Source organism: Penicillium macrosclerotiorum, assembly GCF_028827735.1.
Source record: "Penicillium macrosclerotiorum strain IBT 26536 chromosome Unknown utg000003l_segment0_segment0, whole genome shotgun sequence".
Classification (NCBI taxonomy): Eukaryota; Fungi; Ascomycota; class Eurotiomycetes; order Eurotiales; family Aspergillaceae; genus Penicillium; species Penicillium macrosclerotiorum.
This window is the reverse complement of record NW_026643083.1, coordinates 6,454,918-6,481,738: the sequence shown is the minus strand read 5'-3', so window position 1 is coordinate 6,481,738 and position 26,821 is coordinate 6,454,918. Positions and strand designations below refer to the sequence as shown.

Sequence of the window (26,821 nt, the reverse complement as noted above, 5' to 3'; positions counted from 1 at the left end):
CTGCTGCAAAGATGTGGTGTTTGTCTCGCATTTAGTAATATCATACCGAATTTGGACGTCTTCTGACGAGAAAAAGATGGAAACCATAGAATAAAGGGTACGAACTGTGCCTAGCTGTGATATCCTCAATCTTGGATCTGATATAGACATAAATTACAAGCGAGCAATATGTGACAACGTCGCCGCGATAGGTCGGAACGACCAAGAGCAAGAATAAACCCGGATAAGAGGATAGAAATAGCCATCAAAGATAAGATTGAGTCACTAAAGATTGACATTCTCAATTTGAGTCATTAAGCGAACTGACTGCAAGCGCCTTGGAGTTTTACAACATTAGTAGCAATAGCATTGTGTATGGAGACCACCACTTTTGAGACTCCACTCGCCGTGAATGTGCCCGTTGGCCGGAATTGGCCGGACCCACTTTATCTTCACACATAAAAACTTGAACAGCAACCAAAGGGGGAGAGAAGAGGCAAATTTCCAAGGCAAAAAGAGTAAATAAATTGGTAATCAGCTGGTATAAAGCAGAAAAGAAAAGGAAAAAGAACCATCAAATGCCCAGAGAACCCCGAATGCAACACCTAAAAACAAGCCAAACCACCCAAAAAATCAACCGAACGCAACACACGCCACACAAACACAACACACACATAACGCACATCACGCACATAACGCATAAAACATAACACATGACACATAACACACATAATAAACCACATAATATACAGACATACATAGCACGGAGTCATCAGGTTCATGAAACGGAGATTGTCTAATCTATACAGCTCGCGTTCTATCGGCTGCATCTACGGAAAGATATCCTGACAGAACGGAGAAACTTTTCAAGTCAAAACAGGAAACAATGAAAGACATGTCTTGCGTGATGGAACATCGAATGGCGCGCTTTTAAACCCGGTCTCAGAAAGGGTAAGATCGGATAGGACGGTAAATGAAGCAAAAAGACAATTAAGGAGCCAAGACCAGGGCTAGCAGCGCCATGCGGCAGTACAAGCCATATCGCATCTGTAATAAAGGGTCAGTTAAATTCAAGGACGGGGGGAGAATCATAGGTTTGGATCTTACCTGGCGGAAGTAGGCAGCCCGCTGATCGAAATCGACCTCCTCGGCCACCTCGGCGTTACGAGGTAGAGGGTGCATGACAACCATGTGGCTCTTGGCGTGCTTGAGCAGAGAGTTGTCAATGATGAAGCTGTTCTTCAGACGCTCGTACTGGGCGAGGTCGGAGAAGCGCTCCTTCTGCACACGAGTGGAGTACAGGACATCCGAGCGGGCAACAATTTCCGGGGTCAGCTCCTCGGACTCGCTGATCAGCTGGCCAGACGCCTTCAGCTGCTGACGGATCTCCTCAGGCAAAGCCAGCTCCTTGGGGGAGACCAGCTGCACGCGGACGTCGTAGAACTGGAGCAGCTTGATCAGGGAGTGCACAGGGCGACCATACTTGAGATCACCAGTGAAAGTGATGGTCAGGCCGGTGACGGTGCCGAGCTCCTCACGGATGGTGAACAGGTCTAGGAAGGCCTGAGTGGGGTGCTCAACGGATCCGTTGCCACCGTTGATGACAGGCACGGGGGAGAACTTGGCCGCAACCTCGGTGCTGTTGGAGTTGGGGTGACGCAGGACCACGGCATCAGCGTAGCAGCCGAGAGTGCGGATGGTATCCTGGAGAGTCTCGCCCTTCTGGGTGGAAGAGTGCTCGGTGGCGATCGGAATAACACGACCACCGAGGCGCTGCATAGCCGCATCAAAGGAAGCTGAGGTGCGCGTCGAAGGCTCGTAGAAGAGAGTGCACAGAACACGACCCTTGAGGAGATCAAGGACGCCCTGGCGCTGAACACCAAGACGCATCTCCTGAGCGACAGTGAAAAGCAGGTGAAGATCCGCGCGAGTAAACTGGCTCACGGACAGGATATGCTTCTGACGGAAAGGAGAGCGCGAAAGCATCTCATACAGCGGGGACGAGGCCTGACCGGAAAGACCATACAGGGGTGGTCCAAGCTCGCCGACTGGAACAGAGGCATCCAGAGCGCGAGCACGAGCGTGACGGCCAGGAGTACCGGAAACAGACAGCTGGCGGTCAAGTGCGCTCTCAGGGCGAACCATGGGGGTAGTGGGCTTCTGCACAGGGGATGTAGGGATAATGCGGTGGGAGGACATATCAGTGCCCTTGCTGGCATCCTTGGAAAGCTGGCCGTCAAGGCAAGAAGTCTTGCCCTGGAAGACGACACGCTGAACGGAGCCGCGCATGACCTTGCCGTTGAAAGGAGACCAAGCACCGCGGGGACTCTGGAACACGTAAGGCCGGTCAACCTCGATTTCAAGAGAGGCATCAGCCTGATCGTGCAGCTCGAAGATCTTCTTGGGGTTGTCGTAGAGACGAGCAGTGATGTCCTCAATAGTCAGGCGACCCTCTGCTACAGCAGTGAAGAGCAGCGGGAGGGACTCGGCAATGCCGACCTCGGGGGAGGCCTCCTTGCCGGCCAGCTGGAAGGGGATGCTGCCAATAGAGAAGACGTCGATGGTGCTCATATGGTCCCACAAAGCCTTCTGGTCCTCAGCAGAGGGCAGAGAGCCGCAAGCCGGGTAGTCCTCACGAGACAGGAACAGGCCGAAGATGGAGACATCACAGGTAACCTTCAGTCCCTTCTCCTTGCTGAGAGCAATAAGGTTGATATCCTCCTTGGTGGTCACGCTCATGACATGAATGTTGCGGCTGTGAAGGCTCGCCAGCAACAGAATCGAGGCAAGGTCAGTGCCCTTGGCATCGGTGATCAAAGGCTTGCTCGAGGGCCAGGCTCCGAAGTGGTTGGTCACAGTGGCCACCTGGTTGATGTTGCCAGACAGGTGGTTGAAGGGGATGAAGAGAGAGCCAACCTCACTAGTCACCTGGACGATCTGATCTGAGTTGGTGGCAGTGGCAGCAACGGAGAGGTTAAAGTCACAGTACGACTGGTCCTGGGCGTTCAGCTGAACAGCCTTCAGGTCACTGGCTTCGGTGATCGAGCTGTCAACACCGACAGGCATCACACGGATCATGCTAAAGCCAGCTGCGATGGAAGCCTTGGTAACCTGCTCAAAGTCCTTGGAGCCAGGAGTGGCAAGACCCGGGACGAAAGCAGCAATGTTGATCAGACCCGGGAGAACCACAGTCCGGTGGCTGGTCTGGAAATCAGAGGTCTGGATGTTCAAGGGATAGTGGCGAGCAATAGCCTCAATCAGGATCTTCGCGTTCTTGACGTTGGTGACCAGAGGAGTCTGGTAGTCCACGGCCATACGACGGGTCTGGTAACCCTTAGACATGTAGTTGGCCGGTCGGCGGAAGCGGTTGCTGGATGGCAAGTTGATATACAGATCAATGAGGTTGTTGGATAAGTGCTGAGTAAGAGAGTACTCAGACTTGATGTCATCCTCCTGACCAGGCAGGATCTCAAGGTACTTGACCGGGACACCGTTCTCCTTGAGGAAATCGGCAGTACCAGAGGTGGCGAACAGGTTGTAGCCAAGATTGTGCAGCTTCTGGATCGAGGGCAGCATCTCCAACTTCTCCTTGTAAGAACCAATAGAGAATAGGATGTTGCGCTTGGGCAGGCGGAAGCCGGTAGACAGCAGAGCCTTCAGATAGGCCTCATACTTGTCACGACCGAAAGAAGCGACCTCGCCAGTGGAGGCCATCTCAACACCTAGGACAGGATCGGCACCAGAGAGACGGGAGAAGGAGAATTGCGGGACCTTGACACCGACATAGTCCTTTGGAACCTTGACGGGGGGATACTCGGTGAAGGGAATGCCGATCATGGCCTTGGTAGCCATCTCGATCAGGTCGACACCCATGACCTTGGAGACGAAGGGGAACGAACGCGAAGCACGAACGTTGCACTCGATGACCTTGATATCGTTGTCCTTGGCAATGAACTGAATGTTGTAAGGACCGGTGACATTCAGAGCATTACCAATCTTGCGGGTAGCCTCCTCGATGCGACGCACAGTCTCGGCGCTGAGATCCTGAGGGGGCAGAATGAGAGTAGCATCACCAGAGTGGACACCAGCGTTCTCAACGTGCTCGGAAATGAAGTGGCCAACCATAACACCGTTGCGGGCGACAGCGTCCATCTCAATCTCTTTCGCGTTCTCAATGTACTTGGTGATGACAACGGGGTGCTCCCGGGAAACATCCGCAGCCTGGTTCAGGTAGTTGGCCAGGTCGTGCTCGGAGTACACTGTGTTCATGGCAGCACCAGAAAGCACATACGAGGGACGCACAAGAACAGGGTAGCCGACCTTGTCGCAGAACTCACGAGCCTCGTCAATGCTGGTCAGCTCCTTCCAGGCAGGCTGGTCCACGTCAATACGGTCAAGCATGCGCGAGAACTTGTAGCGGTTCTCGGCGCTGTCAATCATCTCGGGAGAAGTACCAAGAATGTTGACGTTCAAGCGGTGCAGGGGCAAAGCAATGTTGTTAGGGGTTTGGCCACCCATGGAAATAACCACGCCGCTAGAGGTTTCCAGCTGATAGATATCGAGGACAGTTTCGAGGTTGATGTTCTCGAAATACAGACGGTCGGCTTCATCGTAGTCGGTACTGACAGTCTCAGGGTTGTAGTTAACCATGATGGTCTTGTGACCCTGCTCGCGCAGAGTGCGGATGGTGCGCACGGAACACCAATCGAACTCGACGGAAGAACCAATGCGGTAAACACCAGATCCCAGAACCATAATACCGTGGTCGTCGAAGGTCAGATCATGCTCCGAAGCGTTGTAGGTCAGATAAAGGTAGTTGGTAACAGCCGGGAATTCCGCAGCGACGGTATCGATTTGCTTAACGATGGGAGTGATACCGGCCTCGACACGCTTACGGCGCACAGCCAGCTCGTTAGAGCTCAGGAAGTTGGCAAGTTGACGATCAGAGAAACCAAGCTGCTTAGCCTGGCGGATCATCGGAACAGGCACGGTTGTGGCATTGAAAGCACTCATAGACTTGCCAAAGTCGCTCAGACCCTTCAGCCGGCTGAGGAACCATTTGTCGATGTTTGTCAGCTTCCAGATATCATCGACAGTGTAGCCAGCAGCCATAGCGTTGGCAATGGCGAACAAACGCTGGTCGGAAGGAGTCTGAAGCTCATGAGTGATAGACATAAGAGCATCGGTCGCGTTAAAACCGAGGTTATGGAAATCAACCGATCGAATGGCCTTTTGAATAGCTTCCTCGAAAGTTCTACCTATGCTCATAACCTCACCGACGGACTTCATGGAAGAGCCAAGTTGAGTGGAGACACGGGTGAACTTCTTCAGATCCCAGCGAGGAATCTTAACGACGCAGTAGTCGAGGGAGGGCTCGAAGCATGCACAAGTGGATTTGGTAACAGAGTTCTTAATCTCGTTAAGAGGAATGCCCAGGCCAAGCTTGGCAGCGATGAAGGCAAGCGGGTAACCAGTAGCCTTGGAGGCAAGGGCAGATGAACGAGACAGACGAGCATTGACCTCGATAATGCAGTACTCCTTCGAGAAGGGGTTCAGAGCGTACTGAATGTTACACTCACCGACAACGCCAAGGTGGCGAATAACGTTAACGGCAGTGGTACGCAGCATATTGTAGTCCTCATCGGAAAGAGTCTGCGAGGGGGCAACGACAATAGAATCACCAGTGTGAATACCAAGAGGATCGAAGTTCTCCATGTTGCAGACAGTGATACAGTTGTCTTGGGCATCACGGACAACTTCGTACTCAATCTCCTTCCAGCCCTTCATACTGCGCTCAATCAGGACCTGCGGGGACACAGCAAGAGCCTTCGTGCAAAGCTCCTTCAGCTGGTCCATGTTGTCGGCGAAACCACTGCCAAGACCGCCCAGAGCGTAGGCAGCACGGACAATGACCGGGAATCCGATGTCCTCCACAACCCTCAATGACTCTTCGAGGGTCGAGGCAGAAGCAGACTTGGCACACTTCTCGTTGATGGAGTCCATGCTGCGCGCGAACAATTCACGGTCTTCGGTGGTGATGATAGTATCAATGGGAGTGCCCAGAACCTTAACACCAAGAGCCTCGAACTCATCCTTGAGCTGGATACCAACCTGAAGAGCAGTCTGACCACCGAAAGTGACGTAGATAGCATCGGGACGCTCGTGCTTGATGACCTTGCGAACAAAGTCGGCATTGACAGGAAGGAAGTAGACCTTGTCGGCCAGACCCTTGGAGGTCTGGATCGTGGCAATGTTAGGGTTGATCAGGATAGTGTAGATGCCTTCTTCCTTGAGAGCCTTGATGGCCTGACTGCCAGAGTAATCGAACTCGCCAGCCTGTCCAATGCTCAGACCACCACTGCCGAGAACCAGAACCTTCTTCACAGAAACACGAGGGGCGGCCTTGACGTTCTCAGCCTTGATGCCACCGGGGAACTCGACGGGCTTGTTCAGAGCCTCAGAAGAAGCAATGGTGCTCTGAATGGTGTTGATGAAGACATCAAACAGGTACTCGGTATCACGGGGACCGGGAGTGCTCTCGGGATGGAACTGGACACTGAAGAAGGGACGGGAGGTGTGGCGGATACCCTCGTTGCTACCATCATTGGCGTTGACGAAGAGCTCCTCCCAGCCATCCTGCAAGCTGGAAGCATCGACAGCAAAACCGTGGTTCTGCGAGGTAATATGACATTTGCCCGAGATCATGCTAGTGCAAGGGATGTTGTGGCCACGGTTACCGAACTTCATCTTGGTAGTGGTGGCGCCCACGGAACGGGCAATCAGCTGGTGACCCAGACAGATACCGAAGACGGGGGTACGAGCATCCTTCAAAGTCATGGCGAGGTTATTAATGGTAGTGGTCAGAGTAGCTGGGTCACCGGGACCGTTGGACACGAAGAGACCATCGTAGTCCTTGCCAGCCAGCTTAGGGAAATCATAGTCCCAGGGCACGACCATGACCTCAACACCACGGTTGAGCAAGCAGCGAAGCTGGTTGTATTTCATACCAACATCCAAGCAGAGAACTCGAACCCCACGGCCCGAGGGGTGCTTGAGAGCAACATCTGCGGGGGAGTGTAAAGCTTGGGCTCGCGGATGGAGACTGCATCAGAGAAATTATGGAGTTAGAATCAATTCTTCATCCTGTATTGTTTCGTCGCAAATAGTAGTTCATCAATATCCAGGATGACTCACCCTCATCGACGAGGTTCTTAGTGTTCGGATCCACCCACTCGATTTCCTCGAAGTGGGACTTCCATTCGGCACCCTCGATACCAGTAGCGTCGGCATCACCGGCCTTCCGGAGGAGCATACGGCCCAGCATGCTACCCTTCTGGCGAATGCGCTTGGTCAGCGCACGGGTGTCGACGCCGTGCATGGCGGGGACGCCCTGCTCCTTGAGCCACTCGCCCAGGGAGGACTGAGCCAAGAAGTGTGAGAAATCCTCGCCAGCGTAGGTTGCCACCACCAGCGCCGCAACGTGGATTTGATTCGACTCAAAGTAGGTAGGCAGCTTGAGCAGGTCATCGATCTGCTCCCGCGACGGGACACCGTAGTTACCGACGAGGGGAAAAGTGATGACCAGAATCTGGCCGCGGTATGAGGGGTCGGTGATCGACTCGGGGTAGCCGACCATACCGGTCTGGAAGACCAATTCACCCGCCACGCTCTTCTCCGCACCGAAGTTGTAACCCTGGTAGACGGTGCCATCCTCCAGCTCGAGGGCGACCAGGCGATCACTGCCACCCCGGACAGGGATGGAGGCCGGGGTGATCACAGCGCCATTGACAGCATCCATTGTGGGAAGCAAGTCCTTGGTGTTGGTGTAAGCCACAGCGCCGCCCGCTTGCGGACTCAGAGGCAAGGAAGTTTCCTCGTTGGAAACTGGCTTGGACATTGCAGTTGGAGGGGGAAGAAATGAGGGGACAAGTCCTCTCGAGGACGAATCTGGGCGAGTGCAGGGTCACTCTAGCTCAGCATCCGCCAGCAGAAGTTTTCTGGACAATTTTGTTCTTTTGCAGAGATTTGGTGTGTGATTTTTTCCTTTTTTGGGGGGCTGTGGAGGGGGGAGGGGGGGGGGTATTAGAGAGAAGAGAGATGCAGCTGCAAGAGCTGAGATATGAAAAAAGGAAGAAGAGATCGAGTGTGGCAGAATAAAATTTTCGTGCCTCCGAGGGCCCACCGGTTCCGGAGGTGGGAGCGGCTCACCGCCTCAGAGTTTTCCATGACGATGATCGCTGGTTGAGCAGCAAAAAAAATTAGCTCCTTGGTGGAGCATCATTAAGCCATTGAGCCAGGTTCGATTGAATTGAAGGGTCTATTTAGCTCATTCAAACCTGCAATGGGTGCTTTCTCTCTTTTTCCCTCTCATTTCCCTCTCCGTAATTCTGCCCCTCCCTGCATCAATTGAGACTGCACCACTTGCAGGCGGTGAACTGATAAGGTGCGATAGTCTCGCCTTGCCGATATTATCATGCTCTACAGTCCATTATTAAGTGATATGATTGGAGAGGGAGAATCCTGAGGGGTTGAGGGGTTGGATGGAACATGGTGATCGTATATTTTAGACCTGCCTTTGTCCTCAAAGATTCAGATAACTTGAACACCAGTATTCTCAGAGAATTGTGGGAGGTTCTTTCAACTTGCAAAAGCGTCGAAGCGCTAATATGTCATTATTGCTACCAGTGCAAGTATAGCATTATAGGGAATGCAGCACAAATCCCGATAATTGCAAAGCCCAGACTCTTTCGAAAACATCGTCAGTTGATATTTGCGAGCTAGTATTTGCGATTTGTTTCCGGAATGTCTGATGTACCGAGACCAAATGGCCGATGAAATAGTCAGTAAAGCGGTAATCGAGGCGCCAAGACCGCTAAATTAGGGGTGTCAGACGAATGAAAAGGCTGATACCCCGCCGAATCTTTCTCCTCGAGATATTATGTATCCATTGTTGAGGCCCGGGGTTCTATTCTAGATCTCCCCAGGGCAACATACACATTTCTGCGATGGGCATAAGAACCCTCTTCAAGAGCTTGCGTTCCTCTCATGGAAAAGGGACGCCTACCTCACTATCGCCGTCACCATCATCATCACCATTGACAGTACAGACCGACGAAAAAGATAGCATATCAACTGCGCCCAGTAATCATGTACAATTGGGTACTTGTAGTTCCGATATTAGAGTTGCTTCTGATGACCACACGCCCCGGGACTTATGGGATGAGGCGTACGCGATCCTCGGCAGAGAAGACTCAAAACTGAAGGAAAAATACGAAGAGATCTTGTTATATCAGGAGGGAGGAAATGGCGATTCAACCTGTAATCATCTAGGTGAGATTATAAGATTCCTGCCACAAAATTACCCGTCTGACGCTACCGGTATTTAGCGCCTGCCGGGTCTTATCAACGTGAGAAGCAGCTACGGGAAATAGCAACGCGCAAGGTCGAAGAAGTCGATCTAACACACTGGAAAGTCAATATTGGTGGCAAGTTCGTGGACGTCAGGGATCAGTTTGACAAAGCTGTCAAGATTGTGGTTGCAGCCAAGGATTTCGTAGCCTCAGCTGTCAGTACTGAGCCACACGCCGCACTAGCGTGGGCTGGAGTGTGCATTTTCTTGCCGGTATGTCCCGGTGACTGATCAGGAATGTCCGATCATGTCTTTGACTTGCATCTTAGTTTCTTCTGAATCCATCAGAACAGAGGTCGGCTGCCTATGAGGGCCTTGAGGCTATACCCTTTGCGGTGCGCAGATTGAGGGTTATGGAGAGACTTATCAGACAAGGAAACTCTGGGTTAACTCGGGAGACCTATCAGCCTGATAGTATAGAGCTTGTCAAAGACTTTGAGGATACAGCAGTGGGTCTTTATAAGACTATCCTCGAGTTCCAGATCCGATTTGTGCGACAGCATTCCAACACTTGGGCTAATCGTTACGGACGAGATGTTCTCAAAGCTGATGACTGGATGAGCCTAACCAGTCGAATCAAGACTCTTGAGGCAAAATGCACGGAGCTCGCTCAAGATTTGAGTCGTGAGCAGATTGAGAAAGCTCTGCACGCCAGTGAGCACAACATGCAACTCGGTCTGCAGGGAATTCAACAAGATTTGAAGAAAATGACCAGTGACATTGAGCAGCAGGCCATTATGCAATCTACTTGGCGTCAGACCGACGAGGAGCGCAAGTGTGTACAGCTTTTTCGACAATCGAATCCGTACGAGAATCAGAAAAACAGAACGTCAAAAAGGGTTTTGGAAACCGGGAAATGGTTCCTGGAGAATGACAAATTTCTTGATTGGCGAGAGAACGAAGGGCCTGATCTTCTTTGGCTATCTGCTAAGCCTGGCTCGGGTAAATCCGTTTTAGCAAAGACAATCATTGATGAGGGCCTGGCTACCTTGAGCCATCAGAAGCAGTCTGCAGTCTGTTATTTCTTCTTCAAAGACATTTCACCTTACCAGAGAAAAGCTATTAGCGCAATTAGCGCAATTTTGCATCAACTTTTCTCGGCGTTGCCATCCCTGGTCCAACATGCTCTCATGGCTTATTATTTGAATGGAAAGGAGCTATTACACTTATTTGATGAGATGTTTGATATCCTCTGCAAAGCAGCTGCCGATCCCGCTGTCGGACAAGTTGTGTGCATACTAGATGCCCTCGATGAATGCAATGACGACGATCGATTCCTTTTAATTGAAACAATAACCAAATTCTACCGCGAGGCTAAGGACGGTTCCAAGATTAATGGCCGGCCCAAGTTGAAGTTCCTTCTAACTAGCCGTCCTTATTCCCATATTCACTCGCAATTTCATGACCTCATGAAGGAAGCCCCTACAATTCACTTATCAGGAGATCATGAGTCCGCAAAGATCAAGAAAGAGATTGATGTGGTCATTGATGCCAAAATCCCAAAGCTTGCTGCTGAAAGGGGGTTTGACGAACAGGCAACAAAATACCTGCTTAAGGAATTACATGCAGTGGACAATAGGACATATCTGTGGCTAAGCCTGATAATGGAGGAGATTCGCCTCAGTGAACGACCAGCCAATAAACGAGAACTGAAAAAGATCATCTCAGCCTTGCCGCGAAGTTTGATTGATGCTTACGATGCGATCCTAAAGAGATGCCGCCACCCAGACCTTGCAAGGCAGCTCCTGCATATCATTCTAGCAGCTAGGGAGCCTTTGGCGGTTGATGATATGAAAATAGCCACTGCTCTTGCAAATGATTTTGAATATCACTCATATGAGGAAATTGGAATTGAAAGGTCAGACGCCTTTGAAATGAGAATTAAAAATGTTTGTGGTCTTTTCGTGACCATCAACAATGGCTCCATCTTTCTCATTCACCAAACGGCCAAGGAATTTCTGATGAAGGATGACGATATGGATCAAACCAGTGAGACTTGGAAACACAGTTTCAGTCGGCTAGATTCGGAAACATTACTCGCAAAGATATGCATCACTCTGCTTTCTTTCACTCATTTTTCCAAATTCCCACTCACCATAAATGATGATGGTGATGATGACGACAATGACGATGTTGATGAACCTCACAAGAAAATTTCTGAATATGTCAAGGATAATCCATTCCTAGGGTATGCCGCAATGAATTGGATGAACCACTGTCGCGTTGCTGAACTAGATAATGATCAACAATGGATGCCGTCGATGTTGTCCCTCTGCAGCGCGAATACACCGGCATTCAGAACATGGTATACCATACACCAACGCTCGGACGAGAATCATGCCCCTTTGACGACGACAAGTTTGAATATTGCTGCGCAATTCGATTTTCCGAATGTTCTTGCCTCCCTTCTGGAACATGGCGAAGACCCAAACAAGCCTGATGGCCGGGGGCGACGCCCCTTGCGCGCGCTGTCCAGAGCTCCCAAAGAGCCGTGGAGCTTCTCTTAAAAGCTAACGCAGACATCAATGCGTATGAATGGGAGGAACCGTGGTACGATGATGTTTCCGACGGAGGCGGAAGTATTGAAGTCAAGCCATTTTCGGGAACCCCTCTAGCGATGGCTGCAGTTGGCGGTGATCTCGAAATGGTTAAATATCTGATCGAACGTGGAGCCGAGATAAACTTTCCCCCACATAGTTCGCTAACACCGCTCTTCGCAGCATTCGTGATGTGCGTTTCAAATCAAGCAGTCAGTGAAGAAGATGAAGCTTCATACAAAGAGATACTCCAACTGTTGCTCCGCTCCGGGGCTGATGTTTGTTTTGGTGTGAAGGATGAAAGTTACCCGATAGAGATTTCTGTCCTCCATTCTGCAGCTAGAACCAGAACCGACGACCTGTCATTCTTACAGATGCTTCTTGACTCGGAAACTGCAGATGTCAATTTCCAGCTCCAAAAATCATCAAAGTACGTTCGAATGGAGAATCAAGATACTGCCGAAGACCGGTGGAGCATCAATGAGTCTGAAAGTTCATCTCTTGAAATCAGGTCATCGAAGGCCAACACTACTTCAGCCAGTGGAAGAGACCCGAGTGGATCTAGTGACGATGAAGATTCAAGAAATAGTGAAAATGATGACAACACCTCCACCCCTGGCCATCAGAGATCCGACAATGATTCCCACAATGATTCCGACAATGATTCCGACAATGATTCGCGTGCTGGCTTCAGTGATGCTGCCAGCCAGAGCGACTCCTCTGATTCATTTGACTCGTTGCTAAATAGGCAGTACGTGTTCGGAGCCACCCCGTTACACTTTGCAGCGAGGAGTGGATTGGTGGAAAATGTCCAGCTTCTGCTCGAGCATGGAGCCGATCCGCACATTAAAAATGCCAATGGCCACACAGCCATGGATTTCATGAGAGCAGAATTGAGGAAGGCGCTTCAAAAAAATGGGTACATTTTGTCGGATGGCGGCGCGGCCTTACCCAAAGCTACTTCTGATGATGACTGAGGTTCGTTTCGTCTTCGGGGTTACCATAATACACTGTCAAAACGAAGATATTGGGCTTGCCAGCATACCCGAGCGATCTCGGCTTCGTTATATTGCGGTCTCATTTTGGATTGCGGTGGCCCATTTCATAGAAGAGCGCTCAGCACCTCCCAGCATTCTCAAGACGGGGAGATGGAAGGCAGATTGGGAGGGATTGATGGACTTAGAATATCTATCCCCGAGTGTGATTCATCCTTTTATTGTCTACGTTCTAAACTTGGAAAATTACAACTCTCGTATCGCATGTCTAAAATACAGCCATAGCTACATGGACATAGGTCCGCTCTCTTCCACGGATAGAGAGGAACAACATGTGCATATTTAGCTCTAGGACGGCATCATTTTTGCTCGCTGGCATTGACAGACGTCACATGTAACGTCCGACCGTTGTAGTCGCAGTGATTTATTTGATTCTCATGCCGACATTCTGATCCTCGACAAATGCTAATTTCTCCTCCTGAAGGACAGTTTGTTTGATTGGGACTTGAAACATGAGATAAACGTATGTCGCACCGTCGACAACGTAAGACACAATCATAAGCATTTGCGTATCGAAGATATGGGCGACCGAGTGCATAGCCCGCATCTGACCATGATCCTTCCTAGGTAAGAGATACCTACATTCTGCATACATCATTGCGCGGTCCCGTGCGCCTGCGCAATGACGTGCGGAGCGCGCGAGGGCCGGCGAAGGACCAGTGAGAAGAGTGACTGGAGCGACTACAGCGACTAAAGTCGACTGCCGAACTTAACGCCGCCGACGAAACAAGACCCATCGATCCCTCCATCCTGGTCCCTTCCCACCCCCCAGTCCGTGAGAGCTCCAAGTATGCTAGGGCGACCATTGATCGTGATACCCTCGGTCAATCCCTCCCGGCCCAGTTGGTCAATGTGACCAACAAACCAGTTTCTTGTACTCTATTCTACGTGCATGAATGTTAACTTCCCTGCCTTCTGCAGCTACCGAGCCTGCTGAACCTGCTGGGCCTGCTGGACCTTACCCACTTTTTTTGGTCACTTGCTTCCGGTCGCGATGCGCTAACCGAAATCCCCGACCGCCTCGACCTCGTGCTCGATGCTCCTAGTCGAACGCCAACCATGCTAGCTTCTCTGCTCCGTCCGAAAGGGCGGCGCGGGCAGTTGGATCAAATGTCCTTTTCCTCCCCCTTTGGCCCCGATCAGAGCTCGTCGCCATGGTTTGGAGCGGCTCGGCGACGCGGGCCAGCGCGAGGGCGACCGGGTGGAGACCCGGAGGACGAAGACGCGCCCGAGCTCGAGGAGATTGACGAAGATATGGAGGAAAACTGGGGAGGGCATGAAGAGGAGGACGATGAGGATCAAGCTCAGCTGGAATCGAGTCCCCTCCTGCCCATTTTCTCGGCTTCGCATTTGGGTAGGTTCATTCTCTCATCTTCCATACCTCGACAGGCTGCGACATGTTTGTGGATTCTGGGACCAGGAGCAGAGTATACCTCAGAGGCGATTCATGCTGACCAAATCATCTGGCTGAGGCAGATTCCCTCCCCGTCTATGAGCTAACCCATGCCATTCGCCCGTTGATCGCCTCCCGATGTGAAACCACCCTGACGTGGGACCAACTGCGGTCGCCGCAGGTGTCTCAGTTCTTGGTCAAACCGATTCAGCAGAAGATCATGTCTGCACACTTTTCACGTGCCACACTCTATGCCTTGATGGCAAACTGTCTGCAATTCGAAAAAGAAATCCATTCCAACCCGGGCAATAGCGGCGCCAGCCAGACCCGAGCGATGGTCAGCGAGTTGCTCGCCATCAAGTTGCTACGAGAATACACCACACGAGAGTTGATCGATGCCCTGTCCTATGAATTCTATCCTCTCCAGGGACAGGACTCCACCACAACTTGGGCTTCTCGTCCGTCTGGAAAGCGATTGGCAGGGACTGCGCGAGTTTCCTGTCTTGAGGTCGCAATTCGAGCGCAGGCGAAACGATTTCTTGCCCATCCCGTCGTGGTGCAGCAATTAGAGGCGATCTGGGCAGGAACCATCGTTTTCCATTCTACGGCTGATAACCTTCATCGACGTGTCCATCGACCCGCGTTGGCGGAACGGGACTACGGGACGTCCGCAGATCCTCATGGACTCCCACTGCCATCCTCCGGGCAAGCGTCATTCCGGCGCTCGGTGACCCTGTACAACCCCCGCGAGGCGTCCTTATTCAAGCTTTCCAGATTACGAGTACCACGGTATCGACAATTTCTGTCCACTCTCTCCTTCGCTGTCCTCCTGGGCCTCTTTCTGGCGGTCCTCGAACAGCGTAGCCGGCAGATCACCTCTCTGGAAGTCATATTCTGGTTCTGGAGTGCTGGGTTTATGCTGGACGAGATTGTAGGTTTTAACGAACAGGGATTTAGTCTCTATCTTATGAGCTTCTGGAATCTCTTCGATTTGGGAATTCTGCTGTTGCTTTTCTGTTATTACTGTCTCCGCATCTATGGTGCTTTCTTGACATATCCACGAAACCGGCAAATGGCCAATCAAGCATATGATGTGCTCGCTGCCAATGCGGTCCTCCTGTTTCCTCGCTTATTTTCGATTCTGGATCACTATCGTTATTTCTCGCAGCTTCTGATTGCATTTCGCATCATGGCATCTGATTTGATTGCGGTTTTTGTTTTAATCATCATTGCCTGCAGCGGCTTCTTCGTCGCATTCTTGTCTTTTGGCAATGATAATTCTCCAAAGACCGTCGCCTACGGATTATTTCAAATGTTGATGGGATTTACGCCTACTGCATGGGCAATGTGGGATGAGTATAATCTGCTGGGAAGAATTATCTTGACGATCTTTCTTTTCATTTGCCATTTTGTGGTGGTCACCATCCTCATTACGGTACTCACCAATTCTTTCATGAGAATTGTTCAGAATGCCAATCAGGAGCATCAGTTCCTGTTTGCCGTCAATACTATCTCGATGGTTAAGTCGGATGCTCTTTTCTCCTATGTGGCGCCCACAAATATCATCGCCTGGCTTGTCACCCCATTTCGGTACATGATGCCTTTCCGCCAATTCATCCGTTTGAACCGCACCATCATCAAGATCACTCATATGCCAATCTTGTTCACAATCTGCTTGTATGAGAAGACAATACTCAGCAGCCAAGTCGTGGAGCCTATGGATCTCGTTGAGACAACACGACGTCCTGAATTACCCAGCCGTGCGCAGAATTGGCATCCAAGTCGCTTTCATGCGTTCAGTAGCCACGCACATCGGCTTGTGCGTGAACCGTCGGTGGCAACATATCAAAAGGACCAAGCGCTAGAAGAGGTGTTTCGGCGGCCTTTCAGTGATGATCGAATGCGTGGGCTGAGCAGCGTTCGTAAACAGGAGAATAATAACGTCATCAAAGACTGGATGCAAGAGATTGGCTCTGGTCCAGCTCATACTCCGGACGACGAAGATTCAGTGGCTGATCGTCTCGAGATGCCGGTTCGACGGCTTCGATTCCCTTTCCGCAAAACACTGACGGGACATGGCCGAAACTTTACCGAGACAACCCGTTCAGTCGCATCCAATCCCGAAGATCGAGTCAGCCATATTGCTAGTCCGGCTTTCCGACGTCGCCGCGACTTTAAATCCCCGACACGGACTCGACAGCTCTCCCAGCATACCGACATGGAGGGAGATGATGAGCTGACCAGTGATGATAATGACTTTAATGACAAAATCTCCGATAAGGGGTCTATCAGTGATAACGCTAATCCTGTCGGAGGTACCGAGAAGACGACCCCCAAGTTCTATAGTTCTCGCCCGTCAACGGCCAGAATCATTTCCCGCCGTGGTAGTCCCACGCGCCGTCCGAAGCATCATCGAAATATTTCCGGTGCCACCATGCTCTACAATCCTATTGGATCACCCGACCTTGGCTCTGAAGGTCAAGCGAGTCCTTTCCGAACTAAGAGCGACTCCGAGGATGATCAACTGCCCGTTGTATCCACTTCAGTGGATCAAAGCACGATGAAGAGGTACCCCCCGCTTACTGCAGCCCTGGCGCGGAACGCCTCTCTGGGGTTAAATCCGATGTCTGTTCCCGAGCTTGATGGGCTCTACATGTCCGATCGGCCCACTTCCGCCCGTCCGCAGCGGTCCCTTCTGTTTGATCTCGGCTCGGACCTCGGGGACAATAAAGCGGTGACCGGGGCTTTTGCAGGTGCTGTGCCATCTAGCTTCAACACCCAGGTGGCCTTTGCCACGGGAGGACTCCGTCGCGATGTACCGAGTCAGACTCAAGACATGCTCAGCAAGCTGGTCTTGGCCCGAATGAATAACATCGAAGAAGGATTCCGGGAGGTAATCAAGGAGGTGAAGGATCTCCGACATGGCTCCAGCCGCAGCCGCAGCCGCAGCCAGCCTGATGAACTTCGGGCGGTGGTACGCGAGAAGAAGAAGCGGGTGGAGAAGAAGGAAACAAACTTGAAGAAACGCAGACCCAACTCGGAGGAAAGCCGGACTGGTCGTGATGGGAAACGCCCGGATCCATAAAACGGCGATGATGCGCAACCCTCCGGATAATTGTATTGACCTTTGGGATCTGGGGGCTAGATTGCTTTTTTCTTTTAAGGGGTTCTCTTTCTCGCATTTTTGATCTTTTTGTACATTGATACACGCCTTTGTACAGTGAACGGCACGGGGTGGCATTTTGTTTCTTGAGTCTATACACATGGCGCGGACATTTGATTCTCTTGCTTCCACAGATACCAACTACAGCATTTGTCTTTCCACTATCTGATGCTTCCCCTCTCTCTCTATGAATGCGTATTGGACGCCGGTCATTCAATAAAGTTATGTACAAAGACGTACATAAGAGTGTTGCTTCCAAAGGAGTCACGCCCCAAGGCTCCATTTACCTACAATATGTACCAACAATGTTGGTACTTATTATATATTAGATCTCATCTACTCGATGCTCTGGATGTCGAATACCGACCCACTCGGTGGACCAAGAGGGCGGGACCCATCCGTAGATATGTGCTGTACTTTACACGTCTCTCTCTTTTATATATACCTGTACACGCCACCTTGTCCTGCATGGTCACAATGTGACCAATGATCGAGCCACCCAAATCCATGTCGATCGGGGCGGGGTTGGCCGACAATCCCGCCCAAGAATATTAATAGAGACGCCCAAGTCGCGCTATGGGGCGGCGGCTGACAGTCAGAGTGCCAGGCAGCAGAATAGAGCATCATCGGAGTCATCGAGGATCACAGAGAGGAAGAGGAGGAACAGGAGGAAAAGGAGACAAGGAAGAAAGGAGGAGGAGGAGGAGGAGGAGGCAGAAGCCGTGGCAGTAGTGGGCATAGTCGGTGCATCTGTGTTGAGCCTCATCCGCCAGCCTGCACTCAGCCTCTCTCGCGCTGCTCTCGGCCGTCCTGTGCGGCTTGGCTGCTTGGTTTCCCGAAACATATGTCCCGGCAAACGCTGGCTTTTCTGCCTCTCCCCTCCTTTTCTTTACCTTCATCCTGCTCCTCTTCCTTGTCAATATTCCTATCGTGGAGTCAAAGTACCCGTTGGCATGGACTGGAGTCCACTGGATTGCATTTCACCATGGCATCAGGTCTCTTTCCGTATCCTCTTCGCGTCTCTCCATGGGAGGAAATGAACTACAACCCCTCCCCGCAAGAGTCTGAAGCCTCAATGGAGACAGACTCATCAACTCATTCGGGCGATGCGCAGGCCAAATCCATGCTACCCCTCCTACTGCTCGACAATGCAGATACGCTGGTGTTCATCGATCCCGCCCCCGAGGATCGCATCAAGAATCACCTGCTGGCTCAAACGATCCCACTCCGAGTGCGAAGTCAGACGCTACTTGAGACTGGTTCACCGTATTTCGCAAAGCTGTTCAATCCCCGATCTCAGAATCGAGTGCGAAGACAGCGAGGCTTTGCTGATCGGCTCCCTCAGGGATTCAAATATGTGATCGATCTGACTCCCCCGACTCTGGAGGACGATGCGATTATCATTCTGACCGAAGTCTCCTGTCCCATGGGCATTCGAACCTGGGCACTGCAAAAGCGTAGATGGAAGCTACCATCACCCTGCGTGGGAGGCCAAGACGAACGGCAGCCCGAAGCCGCTTCCTTGGTGAATGACGAGAGCCTTGCGGATGAAGAACAGCTTCAGATTCAGGAAGTTCAGGAAGAGACTGATATTGCCGAGGAGCAAGAGGAATGCCATCTTCATCCCACGGAACTAGACCGGCATTCGCAGGCTGGATTACCGGTCGAATACTCGGGCAAACGTCATCGCGAAGGAATCGAACATATCCTCCATGTTTTGGAGGGGTTAAACGTAACGCTGGACACTCCATGCAAGTTCTGGACCTTCTTTGCCGTCGCAAAACTATTCAAGGTGGCAACGATCCCCGTTGTGAGTGGGTACATCATCTCCTGGCTGTACCACTCAACCAACACTCATTTCATTGAAATGCACCCCGAGATTGCCTACCGAGTTGCTTGTGAGATCAAAACTCCGACTCTTTGTCAGGATGCATTTGTATGCCTAGTCGGAGACGAAGCTCTTCGATATCTAGTCCAATCGGCGGCGCTCCAGCCTCGCAAAGGATATGCGCAGGCCTACACTCAGAACCGTATCGCAGACTTTTTGGACGACACTGAAGTGCAGCGAATTGAATATGCGAGCAAAAGTTTCCTTGACGAAACCATCGGCCATTTTTTGTATCTGACGGGGACTGGTATGAAATGGCTGGCGGAAATTGAGGAGTTTGGGCAGATTACCCAGCATTGCTTTGCCTACCCGGCCGATCAGAAGATGGTACACCAGTTCGTCACCTCGCTGGAAGTTTATATCCGATACCATATCTATGGTATTCTATGCTCAAATGGTGATCCACAGCGAACCTGGAATTCGGTAGCATCTGCGGAAAGCGATCAAGAGGACCATCGCACGTTCCATCCAGGTTTTATTCTTCAACGGATTTTGAGCAGAAGATTTTGGCAACGTCTCCTGAGCGTGCACTTTACTAAGCCCCCAAATAATCTACAAGAATGTTCTCACGCTTCTATCGCAGAAGTTGGCCGGCATATTTCCAACTTCTCAGGCCAAGAGCACGCTGAAATTCGCCGCATTACCAAGAAATGGATTATTCAACAAACTCGCTTCTTCAACGCAGTTTTAGGGACTCGATCAAAAATACCCGCCCCAGTGATTTCAAGCTCACGCGATGTCAAGATACAACTCGTGGATGGAAGTCGTACATCTAACCCAGCCCCTCAAGCTTCACCCGGGCCCTCTGACACCCCCAATACTTTGCATAGCAAGCCGCTGACACTGAACTTCCGTAATCTTGCATCTTCACCGACTGAAGCAGACCTAGAAGCTTTGACAGAGAGCTCAAACGACAACCCTTTTACTCTGAACTCAATCCAAGCTGCCAATGACGATCCTTCTCTACCCGACATTATCAAACCATTCTTCGATACCACACCACCAGATCAACAATCCACAAGCCCCAGCTTGGATTCTTCGGGAACACTCTGGGGTGCTGATCTCATTCCGACCAGTCTGCGAATGCGATTCTTCGACTTGGATACCTTCCTTGTTCAGGTATCAAAACATGTGAATGATTTCGCGCGGAAGGTATATTTTTCGCCTGAATCTCCATCAATTCAAATGGATGCCACAGATATCCTCACCTGCTTGACAAATAACCAGCTCTGTTTCTTGCCTCTATGGGCCGGCGGCAATGACGATGGAACCGGCGGAGTCTTCGCAGACCACGATATTCCTCTATTGGATGCCGGTGGCTTCTCTGCACCAGGTCCTTCCGTGCACACAGGCAGCGTTGCCTCCACGGATACCTCTTTCAGTGATATTGATCCAAGCGACTCGCAGAGTACCATCCATGGCGCCTCTCATCACGCCACGTATTCTCATGCTTCAGATCTCATGTCGGTAGATTCCTTAGAAGAGACACCGGATGCGAACGAGAATGAGGACCATATATCTCAGAGCTATTCAGACATATTCAGTGTGCAGGACGACCAAGCTGCAACCGGAGAGTCGATCGACTTGGGTGATAATATTGGATACGAGGGCGAAGAGAGCGATGGCGCAAGCACAGTGGTGATGGATTCTCTAAATCTATCCGACATTGACATGGAACATCCCGAGCCAGACTCCGATGAGGATGACAATTTTCCTGATTTTGAGCTGGTTAATCCCGCGTAAATAACTTTGATATGTCCTTTGGTTGACTGGTGTTTTTTTGACGGTTGGCACTTTTTCTGCTCTTTTCTTCTGAATGAATAATGAGATATGACAATAAAATGGTTAGGGCACAAAAACATGTGATCTCAATTCCTTTTCTTTTGTAGGAATGATACATAACCTAGAATAACTCTGATCCTTATAATCTGAGACAGCTTGAAAAGAAAAAACCAACTTATTCTCTTCTAATGATACTTCCGGGCACTAATCAGAATTACCACCATGCCTCGCCATGGAATTCCTATTTAGCAAATCATTTAAGCAGTGATAAGTATCTCAGATATCCATGCTTTGATCCCTTTGGGAGAATAACACAATCGAAGCGTACAATTTAGACCAGCAGATCGATATACTTCCCGAATAGGCAAGGTACGGTATGACATGACTAAGCGGGATTCACCCCCAACTGGCCGAAGCTATGGAACTGCTTCAGCCAACTTCCCCTCATCGTTGGCTCCTGGACTGGATCTGAATTTCTCGTCTCCGCTCCGGTGGCCGTGGACTGAATCAGCTATGGCATCTTCTTCCAAGTCCCCGAGCTTCTTGCTCTAGTGAGTATCAAATCATGGCCGTCCGGAATCAAGAGATCTAACCATGAATCGATCAATATTAGCTCCTGCATCGCGCATCGTACCACAATCTTGGCCGAACACTCATCTCCCGGCACTTCGTCCACTGCGGCATCTTCTCTCGCATCAATCATCCTCCCAAAAATATCCCATGACAAGTCCCAGAAGTTAACCTATACCCATGAACGGCTCTTCGTTCACTACATCGCCGACTCGCCAACGGGCGGCCCGGCTGATGACCAGAGCAGTCGCTCAGAGCTCAGTTCCTACGCCCCCCTGAGTTTCATAGTCGTGGCCTCCGCAGAGCAGGGCCGTCGTATCCCCTTTGCCTATCTCCTTGAAATGAAGCGGAAGTTTCTTTCGACCTACCCGCCCTCCAGCACCGATTTCTCTACGCTTCCAGCTTACGGCTGCGCAGCCTTCAATACGGAGCTCCGTTCTCTCCTCCAGACGTATAACACGGCACCACCAGCTGACTCGCTTGCTACAGCGCGCCGTGAGATCGATAGCGTCCGCGATATCATGACAGAAAATATTGAGCGAGTACTTGAGCGTGGAGAACGAATCGATCTTCTAGTTGACAAGACAGACCGCCTGGGCGGCAGTGCTCATGACTTCCGAATCCGCAGTCGTGGCCTGCGGCGGCGGATGTGGTGGAAGAACATCAAACTGATGGTCCTGCTTGGCGTAGTGGTGGTATTCTTGCTGTACCTGTTTATCGGCATGGGCTGTGGACTCCCTGCATGGTCCAAGTGTGTTGGCCACAAGACGTCCGAGTGAATTCGGTCTACCACTTGACCCATGAGCGATTGCCACCTCGAGTTTTTCCAGCGAGCATAATTCTGGCTTCCCTGCAACGTCTATTTCCCTTCCATTACTCTTTTTTTCGTTTGATTCCTTAGCTCTGATGAGTTATGATATATGGTATTCGTTCGGTTTCTTTTTTTTGGGGCTGCTTCATCGTTGGCATTCTTCTTCTGTACATTAAGCTCAAATCTTCAGTATTTACTTTTTGCTTTCTAGGTGCAATACTATCTAAGTCAATCTCCAAGAAAAAGAATGGTAAAACAGACTATTTTGAGCAAGAGCAAGGTGGGGAATGGAAAGATGTCAAGATGACGGCCATTCATTTAGCAGCCTTCGTTTCTAACTTCGGGACGGTTAGCTCAGGTGCAGTTTGAACTGAAGAAGTCTGCCTGATGGATCTTTGAATCTATGTATCGTCCATGGTGGTTGCAATCAGTGATAAATGGAATGTAGGCTTTTCATGGTCTTGATCTAATCATGCAACGGGAGCATAGGGGGAGGAGCAAAAAGGCTTTTAGAACCTGTCTACGAAGTAATCATTTGGATCTGTCTTTGGATGATTGACTGAAAAGCTTGATTTTCTGAGACTAAATTTCAATAATTCATATATCAAGGAGACCAGACAGTGGAGTCCGGGTCTGCCTATCGGTTGATCTACAAGGCAATGGATGTACCTACACTATCAAACCCACGTCATCCGAGCCATATGGCATCAGTGTCGGTCTGCAAGTGAGACAAAACCAGCTGGTCTTTTGACCAGTGAACCTGATTCTGCAATTTCTTCTACGCCAGTTGTTTACCTCTTCAACCATCATAGTCCGCCGAAACGGGATTGACGAGGAGATAATCGGGCGAACACGTTCAGAGATCTAATAAAACAAGAATATGTCTCAAATGAACGAGGAGTCAATGGGAAATGCATGGGGGGAAAGGCAAAAAGAATTAGTGACATGATTTCAAATAAATCTCCCTTAGGAATAGGCCCAAGTCAAATGGCCGGAGAATCGAAATTCAAGCTTCAGTATTCTGATAAACTGTGCCTGGATTTGCTCAGGATCATGGCCTGGCTGTGGGAGTCGTGCGAACTTGGAGAACTTGGATTAGATGGAATGATTAGCCGAGGCACCTGTGTAGGTCATATTGGGTTTCCGGTTCATTGAAATGATCGTCATTTAATCAATTGATTGCAAATGGACCTGGACCGATGTGGCTTGGAAAGGTGGGAAATTCTCCAGTCCAAAGATTTCTTTTTAGCGCGACAGGGCGGTATATCACATGACCACGCTAGTACCAAGTTCCCATTTCATGACCCGCTTTAATGCCAGCGCTTTCTCTCCGCCCGCGGAATTGGTGACGCGGAAGTGCGCCTATCAGAACGCGACGAACGGCGATCAGAACGCGACGAACGGCTTTGGCATCTTGTCTCTGCACTGGAAACATCGCAAGCCTGTAGGCTGGCTGTGCAAATTCAAAACTCATCTGGCTGCTGGCGGATGACCATGCAAGCAACGCATTTTCGGGCGCGACGGCACAAGACAACTTTGTTTTTTTTCTCGTCCTGCGCCATCAAGCTCAATCTGTCGTGATCGGCAGGAGCCATCAGCCAGGCAGCTCAGTTGCGATATGGGCGGTAAGATAAACGAACTTGACTCGTATCAAAGTCTCTTGTCATCTACTCAACCTGAATGGACTGGCAGCCATGGCAGGCACGGACAGGGCCATGGCATGGAGATGCATCCGTCAATGGCCGATGCGGCGCGAATTCCCCCGCGGCATATTTGCACAATCGACAATCGGGATATTCTCATGGACAGACTACGCCGTCCAGCCAAGGAAATCAATCTTCTTATTCGCCCTCGACAGGCAAAATGAACCAGACTTTATTCCGTTCTCGTATGCATTCTAGTCCTCCGCCGGGAAATCAACACCAACACCAGCAATATCAACAACCACTATGGAAGTTACCGCAACAATGGGATTCCTGTCATCCTCCAATACAAACAACTCGGCCGCAACAGCAACCTCAACCACAATTTCAACCACAATACCGAGAAGGCCTAAAGCAAGAGCAGTATGCAAGGGCGCATTCTACCCATTCTTCCGAGACTACGTCAGCAGCGTTGTCACAGCCACAGAATTTGAAGAAACAAAGGCAAGAGTCGACACACCAAGCCTGGCCGGTTTCTGTATTGGCTTCCTCCTCGGAGTCATCGGTGCCAATCTCCACAGCGCAAATCCTATCCTCCTCCAATCCCACATTGTCCTCGGAGATCTCGGCCTCTCATCAAGCACCTTCCCGGGAGGTAGCCCAAGTCTCCCCAAGGTTGTCTATACCGAAAAATGCAACAACCTCGTCGAATTACTTGGCTCCTGATCCCTCACGCAGATGTCCTCCAATCGGTTATTTCACAGTCCCCCGTCCTAGAAGCGTACGTCCTGGAAATTTGCCTTCGCCACTGGGAAGGCCTCACAATCCAAAAACTTCCCGTCCCCAAGGTGAATCAGCTGTGCGACACGTTCAGCCGTGGAAATTCTATTCCCCACCTATTTCTTACAGCCCGGTTCCAGATGCGTCGCTCAATTCAGCCCTTGATTCCGAGGGACATATGGCCCCTACGGCCCATCAAGGAACACGTGCAACAGTGCCCTCTTCAACGCAGTTCTCTAGCGTCTCTTCCATTTCACTCGGTTCAGGGGCTCCATTGCGATCTGACTTTTATGTTGGTGGTCCAGCCAGTGCCCATAAACTCCCACTGAGTTCAAACGGCCCTTCATCCTCGGCCGTTGGCCTTGGCACGTCCGCGGACTCAATTACTCCTGTTTCCATGCAACCCCCTGCCAAAGTGCGCAAGCTGCATGATGGGACCAAGCAATCTAGAACTAAACAGCGGAGCTCATTGAAATTAGAGCAATACGTACATAAATCTCCGCATCGCCACTGGGTCTCCTTACGGAGCGATCTTGCCCAGCGGCTTGATCCCTCTCACGCCGCTGTCAAGATATCTTACGACCCTTCGACTATTGCTCGAGATATTTTGATCATTGCCGATCGGCATCCCACTGAGCGGTTCCTGAACCAGCACTTGGAGATCCTGCGCAAGAATCTTGGTTGTGTGGACTATTCAACAGATCTGGCAACCTTGCGCTGGGACGATCTGATCGACCCGGTGGTACCACGTGATGGCCCCACAACGAGCTTGCCGCGCCCCGAAGCGCACCCCGTTAACACCGCGCCTGCAGAGATTACGACTCCAGCTCCAAAACCTCGTCTCACCTCATCGGGGACTTTGCCATTCAAACCTCCGCCCTACCATTCCCGTCCACGCGACACCGCCATATCAGCCTCGACCACGTACTCACCTATTCCGCCGTGGTTGTCTCATATCGTGCCGTCTGTCTCACCTATTTGCCGCACGCCGACCCACTCAAGCTCTGTGCCCGCACCTTTATCTCCGCCTGCCCCGATATCAGAACCAACACCGGAATCCGTGCTTGCATCATCTGCGCCAGCACAAACAAAGCAAGCTCCAGCAGATACATCTGAGACAGATCCATTTGAGGACCGGCGACCTGAGTCTCGGTCACCTCAAGGCCGCTTATCTCAGGTCCAGCCGACGCACGTAAGACCAGCGCCGGTAAACTTACCCGCTGTCAGTTGTAATTCCATCTCCAACGGGTCAAATTTACCCCCGACTTCCCGCCTCAAAGCTTCCCAACAAACTCCAACTCCCGCCGGCCCTACACAGCCCCAGGTTGTCATTCCTCCATCGCCCCACAACAGAATGGCGCCTAAGAAGAAGCCTGGCCGTCCGAAGAGGGATTCTGCCAACCTTATTGAGGTGGCGATCCCCCCGGGACCGGTAGCAGACCGACCTGTTACGGAATACCAAGTCTTCCCTTGCAAATGGACCGATTGTCGGTCGGAACTGCATAACCTGGCAGCGATCAAAGCCCACGTGATCAAGGTGCATATTCCACATCACATTGTCTGTGCTTGGCAGGGCTGTCAAGACAGTACTCCTCGAGCAGCCGCGGATATGATTGATCATATCTATCGGGCCCACATTAGCCCCATGGCTTGGGCACTTGGCGATGGCCCCGTTGTGTCTGCACCTGGTAAGGACCTTGAATTGCTCGCCTCCCACTTGCCCTCTCATGACTTGCATTTATGATTTATGTACCCTTGTGGTGAAGTCGTGATGATCCACCCCCAAACAAGGAAAAAGAGATGTTGTCTAA

The 26,821-nt window shown here is 50.9% G+C and overlaps 8 protein-coding genes across 8 annotated transcripts; 6 read left to right on the top strand and 2 right to left on the bottom strand.

Moving 5' to 3' along the window:
* Positions 1-969: 969 nt before the first annotated feature.
* N7462_005237 (bifunctional carbamoylphosphate synthetase/aspartate transcarbamylase) lies at positions 970-7,876 on the bottom strand (the record flags this gene model as incomplete). The annotated part of the gene is made up of 3 exons (XM_057076962.1): positions 970-1,026; positions 1,087-7,043; positions 7,174-7,876. 3 exons carry the CDS (start codon positions 7,874-7,876, stop codon positions 970-972), a joined length of 6,717 nt encoding a protein of 2,238 aa, XP_056936467.1.
* A 1,108-nt stretch (positions 7,877-8,984) lies between these two features.
* N7462_005236 (uncharacterized protein) lies at positions 8,985-12,902 on the top strand (the record flags this gene model as incomplete). The annotated part of the gene is given in 4 exon segments (XM_057076961.1): positions 8,985-9,309; positions 9,366-9,585; positions 9,684-11,858; positions 11,876-12,902. The coding sequence occupies 4 exon segments, from the start codon at positions 8,985-8,987 to the stop codon at positions 12,900-12,902; spliced, it is 3,747 nt and encodes a 1,248-aa protein (XP_056936466.1).
* Positions 12,903-13,344: 442 nt separating this feature from the next.
* N7462_005235 (uncharacterized protein) lies at positions 13,345-13,578 on the bottom strand (the record flags this gene model as incomplete). Its single annotated transcript, XM_057076960.1, has 2 exons — positions 13,345-13,543; positions 13,574-13,578. The coding sequence occupies 2 exons, from the start codon at positions 13,576-13,578 to the stop codon at positions 13,345-13,347; spliced, it is 204 nt and encodes a 67-aa protein (XP_056936465.1).
* A 461-nt stretch (positions 13,579-14,039) lies between these two features.
* N7462_005234 (uncharacterized protein) lies at positions 14,040-17,458 on the top strand (the record flags this gene model as incomplete). Its single annotated transcript, XM_057076959.1, has 2 exons — positions 14,040-14,334; positions 14,457-17,458. 2 exons carry the CDS (start codon positions 14,040-14,042, stop codon positions 17,456-17,458), a joined length of 3,297 nt encoding a protein of 1,098 aa, XP_056936464.1.
* A 1,063-nt stretch (positions 17,459-18,521) lies between these two features.
* On the top strand, positions 18,522-21,167 carry N7462_005233 (uncharacterized protein; the record flags this gene model as incomplete). The annotated part of the gene is made up of 1 exon (XM_057076958.1): positions 18,522-21,167. The coding sequence occupies one exon, from the start codon at positions 18,522-18,524 to the stop codon at positions 21,165-21,167; it is 2,646 nt and encodes an 881-aa protein (XP_056936463.1).
* Positions 21,168-21,719: 552 nt separating this feature from the next.
* N7462_005232 (synaptobrevin family protein) lies at positions 21,720-22,555 on the top strand (the record flags this gene model as incomplete). The annotated part of the gene is made up of 2 exons (XM_057076957.1): positions 21,720-21,757; positions 21,820-22,555. The coding sequence occupies 2 exons, from the start codon at positions 21,720-21,722 to the stop codon at positions 22,553-22,555; spliced, it is 774 nt and encodes a 257-aa protein (XP_056936462.1).
* A 1,981-nt stretch (positions 22,556-24,536) lies between these two features.
* Positions 24,537-24,956, top strand: N7462_005231 (uncharacterized protein; the record flags this gene model as incomplete). Its single annotated transcript, XM_057076956.1, has 1 exon — positions 24,537-24,956. The coding sequence occupies one exon, from the start codon at positions 24,537-24,539 to the stop codon at positions 24,954-24,956; it is 420 nt and encodes a 139-aa protein (XP_056936461.1).
* Positions 24,957-25,188: 232 nt separating this feature from the next.
* On the top strand, positions 25,189-26,754 carry N7462_005230 (putative C2H2 finger domain protein; the record flags this gene model as incomplete). The annotated part of the gene is made up of 1 exon (XM_057076955.1): positions 25,189-26,754. The coding sequence occupies one exon, from the start codon at positions 25,189-25,191 to the stop codon at positions 26,752-26,754; it is 1,566 nt and encodes a 521-aa protein (XP_056936460.1).
* Between the last annotated feature and the right edge of the window lie 67 nt (positions 26,755-26,821).